The sequence below is a fragment of the Osmerus mordax genome, chromosome 22, assembly GCF_038355195.1.
Source record: "Osmerus mordax isolate fOsmMor3 chromosome 22, fOsmMor3.pri, whole genome shotgun sequence".
Taxonomy (NCBI): Eukaryota; Metazoa; Chordata; class Actinopteri; order Osmeriformes; family Osmeridae; genus Osmerus; species Osmerus mordax.
In genome coordinates, this window is record NC_090071.1 from 12439256 (window position 1) to 12445255 (window position 6000).

The 6000-nt window shown below is 45.5% G+C and overlaps 1 gene segment (V, D, J or C); it reads left to right on the top strand.

Moving 5' to 3' along the window:
• The first annotated feature begins 2959 nt into the window (after positions 1 to 2959).
• Positions 2960 to 3490, top strand: LOC136966525 (Ig kappa chain V region K-25-like). The segment is given in 2 exon segments: positions 2960 to 3008; positions 3138 to 3490. Coding segments are annotated over 2 exon segments (402 nt in total).
• Positions 3491 to 6000: the final 2510 nt, after the last annotated feature.

The following is a 6000-nucleotide window of genomic DNA, read 5'->3' on the forward strand; positions in this document are numbered from 1 at the left end:
GTATCAGAGGCTAATACAACCATACTAACCGTTGTGGATCGTTTTTCAAAAGCTGTTCATTTCATTCCCATTCCCAAATTACCTACATCCAGCGAAACCGCTAAACTCTTGGTCCTTCATGTGTACAGGCTCCATGGCATTCCCACAGACATTGTGTTAGACAGAGGACCTCAGTTCACCTCTCAAGTTTGGAAAGCTTTTTGTCAAGCCCTGGGGAACTTCAGTCAGCCTCTCATCTGGTTACCACCCCCAATCCAATGGTCAAACAGAGCGAGCCAATCAAGACCTGGGATCCGCTCTACGTTGCGTCACGGCCCGCAACCCCTCTACGTGGAGCTCCTGTTTACCCTGGATTGAGTACGCCCACAACTCTCTGGTTTCCTCTGCCACAGGTATGTCACCATTCATGGTGTCTTTGGGTTTTCAACCTCCCCTTTTCCCTGAACAAGAAGGAGACGTGGCTGTCCCATCAGTCCAGGCGCACTTGAGACGCTGTCGACGAGTGTGGAGAGCTGCTCGTGCCGCCCTCAAGCGCACAGCAGCCCGTAACCAGCAAATGGCAGACAGACATCGCAGGCCATCCCCAGCTTACCAGCCTGGACAAAGGGTTTGGCTGTCGTCACGTGACCTTCCCCTTCAAGTGGACTCGAAGAAACAGGCACCTAAGTTTGTTGGCCCTTTTGTTGTTGATAGGGTCATAAACCCCTCTGTTGTTTGCCTTAAGTTACCTGCCTCCCTGAAGGTCCACGCATCTTTTCACGTTTCCCTCCTCAAGCCGGTTTCGGCTTGAGGAGCGTCACGCCCCTGGCTTGAGGAGCGTCACGCCCCTGGCTGTGACGCTGTTTTGTGTTTCTCTTTTACTTTGTGTTCTCCTCCCTCCCTTTCCCTGTGTGTGTGTGCATGGGCGGAGTCTCCCGGGACAGACAACCATCCTCACCTGTGGCAGATCAGCAATCACCGATCTATGTAAACCCTGCTCACCATCCAGACTCTGCCAGATTGTTAACTCCGCTACAACATTAAATACTTACCTTTTCTGAACCTTCGCCTCCCAAGTCCGTTTTAAAGGTCCGAACATTGCTGTACCGTAACAGTGTGGATCCTAACTCTTTTCATTCAGGGTAAGAAGTCAATGACAGATGCATGTCTTTTTCAAGTCAAAACATTTAAAATGTTGTCATGTTCAACATTGTGTTTAACATGCCTCTTGTCTCTTTTGCAGAGTGTAGAGGACAGATCACTGTGACTCAGACTCCTGCAGTGAAAGCTGTTCTCGCAGGACAGACAGTCTCTCTGCCGTGTAAAACCAACAGTAATGTCTTTGGAAACTGTCACAATGGTCAATCATCAGGTCACCAGTGTCTAGCGTGGTACCTCTAGAGACCTGGAGAACAACCCATACTCCTGATCCACACTGTTAAAACCCTCCAGACTGGGACTCCATCTACATTTACATTTAGTAATTTAGCAGTCATTTATCCAGAGCGACTTACAGTAAGTACAGGGACATTCCCACCGATGCAAGTAGGGTGAAGTGCCTTGCCCAAGGACACAACGTCAGTTGGCGTGACCGGGAATCGAACTGGAAACCTTCGGATTACTATCCCTCACCGCTCAGCCACCATCACTCCCATCTAGATTCAGTGGTGGTGGATCTGGGAGTGACTTCACTCTGACCATCAGTGGAGTCCAGGCTGAAGATGCAGCAGATTACTACTGTCAGAGTTTACACTACCCTAACAGTGTCCATGTGTTCACACAGTGATACAGACCCGTACAAAAGCCTCCCTCAGTCAGACTGCACAGTGACTGGGAATAGACAGTGACATGGAACACTGACTGGCCTTTGTAACACTGAGTTGAATACATCAGAATCAGAATCAGAATCAGAAAGGGATTTATTCGCCATGAAAGTTTGCACAGACAAGGAATTTGCTTTGGCAGGAAGGTGCATACAATAAACATATACCTAAAATTTAAATATGTGGACTAACTATACTAAGGGTACATAAACTAGCAGTACTAAGTGGGATAAATATAAGTTGCCGTAAATTACAATATAAAATACAAAAATACAAATATTACAAAAAATACAAATGTACAAGATACCATGTTATGGTGCAGTGCAAAAGCAGAGTGATTTAGGCAATGAGTCAGTGTGGTCCCTTGGCCTTGTTGAAGAGGCCAACAGCGGAAGGGAAGAAACTGTTTTTGTGGCGTGAGGTATTGGTCCTGATAGACCGCAGCCTTCTGCCGGAGGGGAGTGACTGAAACAGGGAGTGTCCAGGGTGGGAGGAGTCGGCCACAATCTTCCTCGCTCGCCTCAGGGTCCTCGAGGTGTGCAGGTCCTCGAGGGTAGGCAGATTGCAGCCAATCACCTTCTCTACATGCTCATAATGTCAACCATCCCACCCTCATGTCAAAGCAGTCTTTAAGACACTTAAGCATGTTGAGTTGCACATACTATCAAATTACATATAAAAAACTCAAAGTAATCTTAATTGATTGGTTTGAAACCTGTTCTCACTGACTGTGAGGCTGTTATACATTCAACAGGACACAGAGCAGAATATTATCATTGCTGTTATTACTGAACAACTGGTAACTCATACTGAATATGACACTGGAGACTAAAAGAGGTCAACTGTGACGTGACATACAAATTATTGTAAGTTTAAAAGAAATCACAATCGTAATCAGCCCTCATAATTGTCACAGTACCAACACTGACCACTAGAGAGAGACAGAGACTGTCATTATTGCGACACAGCATCAAGCCTCAGTTCACACATCTCTTCAACTACAGTTTCTCTGTGGGTCCAAGAAAGTCTGTCTGTACAGAGAGGACACTTTGCATAGGCAGCACATGCTTCAGTGGTCTGGGAGTGTTTATAGTCCTGTGAGTTTAACACCTCCTGACTGAGAGCTGTCCTTCATGACAACAGAACCCACAACAACCATGACTCTGATCACCATCTTCATCTGGACTCTAGCTGTCTACATACAGGGTAAGAGAGATCTATGAAACACAATTTATTCAAACAGCTCAAACGACGGATGATTAAATGATGTCCTCCTGTTAATTGAGTTAAAATAGATGCTTTTGTATGGTAATAACATTCTCTTTTCACCCATAGAGTCCAGAGGAAAGATCACTGTGACTCAGACTCCTGCAGTGAAAGCTGTTCTCCCAGAACAGACAGTCTCTCTGCAGTGTAAAACCAGCAGTGATGTGTATGGAGATTGTTACAATGGTCAATCATCAGGTCACCAGTGTCTAGCGTGGTACCTCCAGAAACCTGGAGAAGCTCCTAAACTCCTCATTAATCACGCTAAAACACTTCAGTCTGGGACTTCATCTAGATTCAGTGGTGGTGGATCTGGGAGTGACTTCACTCTGACCATCAGTGGAGTCCAGGCTGAAGATGCAGGAGATTACTACTGTCAGAGTTGGCACTACCCTAACAGTGTCTGGGTGTGCACACAGTGATACTGAGCCGTACAAAAACCTCCCTCGATCAGACTGCACAGTGACTGCACTGCTACAGCTGAGACCTACTGCAGCTGCTGAGAGGGAAGAGAGAGTGACATGGAACACTGACTGGTCTTTGTTACACTGAGCTGAATATATCAGTGGTGTTCATTGTCAAATGTGTGTATTTGTGTGTGGAGAAACGGTTTGTGTCGTTTAGTCAAACCACAAAACCCATTGAACACTACAACCTGGCCAATAGTGCGCAGGTGCACGTCCTATTAGGGAGTACAATGCTACTTAGGAATGATTGGCTGGACCTGATGTTTCCTCCAGAATCACACTGACTCTTATTGAGAGACTTGTTGCTCTTGTTGGTTTGTTGTAACTGACTTAAAACTATTGTACTCGCTGTGAAATATATTTTTGTTGCTTGCTTTTTTCCAAAGGTACACCCTTGCACTTTTGAGGTTCATGTTGTTTAATCGTAACTTGTTGAACTACATGTTCTTATGGTTCTTCCCTTTGGGACTTATTTGGTTTTCACAATGTATGTTTCATGTTTTGGCTACCCACAATGTTTGGGGCTATCTCGTTGTTATGATCAGTGACCTATGCACTTTTGTAAAGCTCTCTCTTGGAAGTCGCTTTGGATAAAAGCGTCTGCTAAATGCATAAATGTAAATGTAATGTAAATGTATTAGGTGTTAGGTAACATAACACTGCTGTACTACATTACTGCTTAGCGACAGTATAGTAACTAATATAAACAGATGTAGTTAACAGATATTACATTCATTTGTCAATTCACCCACTCTCATGTCACAGCGGTCCTGAAAACCTTTAGGCTCATAACGTTTAGATATGAAATGACTTATAGAAAACAAAACATTATCTTTAAATATCTTTTTAAACTCTCTCATTCAGACTTAGTGTTCATCAGAGACATACATTCATCAGGCTGGTCAACATCCCTGATACTGAATAATTACTGGACAGTAATTTAAGAAGTGTAACCTTTTAAAAAATACCACAATCATCCTAGTCAGCCTTCCTAATAATCTTCATCATCCCTATCATGATCAACTACCTTTCTGCCTCTGTCATCTGTGTCATTGAAACCTTAAATCTGGCCTCACCACACACTAATCCACACTCTGTCATCATATTAACTTGTCATAAACTCTTGTGTTTTCTACATCAGATCACATGGTCCTTGTCAGAACTCTCCCATGAAGACATGAGAGGAAGTCACCACTTCCATTCCTGTTACATTCATCTCAGACAGGAGTTAGAGCCCCCTCCACTCCCCCATAGTAATGAAACCAGCCCTCCTACCTGGCCCAGTCCAGGGGATTTTAGATTAAACTGATTAGGTGACCTGTGATCTACATTGGTACTTCTTGTAGTGTAGTATCCAGCTGAGAGTGGTAAACATTCACAAATGTACTAAATGCACACTTTATCAATTCAAAGTAGTAAATATAAACTCTTTGCCTCTTCCATTTGTTCATATACAGCTCCATAGCCAGATCTCTAAACAAACTTCCCTATAGTTCGTCAAAGTGAAGAATGATCCTAATCCTAATCAACACCTCATGAGCAATGACTAGTCCAACAGGTTGCACTGCAGGGAGTCTAGTCACTATTATTCACTCACGGTAGCGTCAGACCGTCAATCAGGCACCACCAAGTTGCAACACTAGAGTTTTCATGAGAGTAATGGCCTTTCTATCTGCCGAGAGAATTTTCAGCCATCTTGCTGGTTGCTGTCTACATCCCCCCCCCCAGCTCCAACAACAGCGATAGCAACGAGGCACTGAGCAAACTTTATCAGCACATCCGGACTGATTCTTCATCACGGCTGGAGATTTCAATCATCCATCCATCGTCAACCGCTTATCCAGTTTCGGGTCGCGGGGGCAGCAGCTCCAACAGGGGGCCCCAAACTTCCCTATCCTGAGCCACATTGACCAGCTCTGATTAGGGAACCCCGAGTCGTTAGGGTTAGGCCAGTTTGGAGATATAATCTCTCCACCTAGTCCTGGGTCTTCCCCCGAGGCCTCCTCCCAGCTGGACATGCCTGGAACACCTCCCTAGGATGCCCAGGGGGCATCCTTATCAGGTGCCCAAACCACCTGAACTAGCTCCTTTCAACGCAAAGGAGCAGCGGCTCTACTCCAGCTTCTCACGGATGACTGAGCTCCTCACCCTATCTCTAAGGGAGACGCCCGCCACCTTCCTGAGGAAACCCATTTCGGCTGCTTGTACTCGCGACCTCGTTCTTTCGGTCATGACCCAACTTTCATGACCATAGATGAGGGTAGGAACAAAAATTGACCGCTAGATCGAGAGCTTTGCCTTCGAGCTCAGCTCTCTTTTCGTGACAACGGTGCGATAAATTGAATGCAATACCCCCCATACGCCGACCCCCGATTGAATACGTCCCGAATTTCCAGCCAACCTCCCGCTCCATTTCCCCCTCACTTGCGAACAAGACCCCAAGGTCCTTGAACTCCTTCACTTGG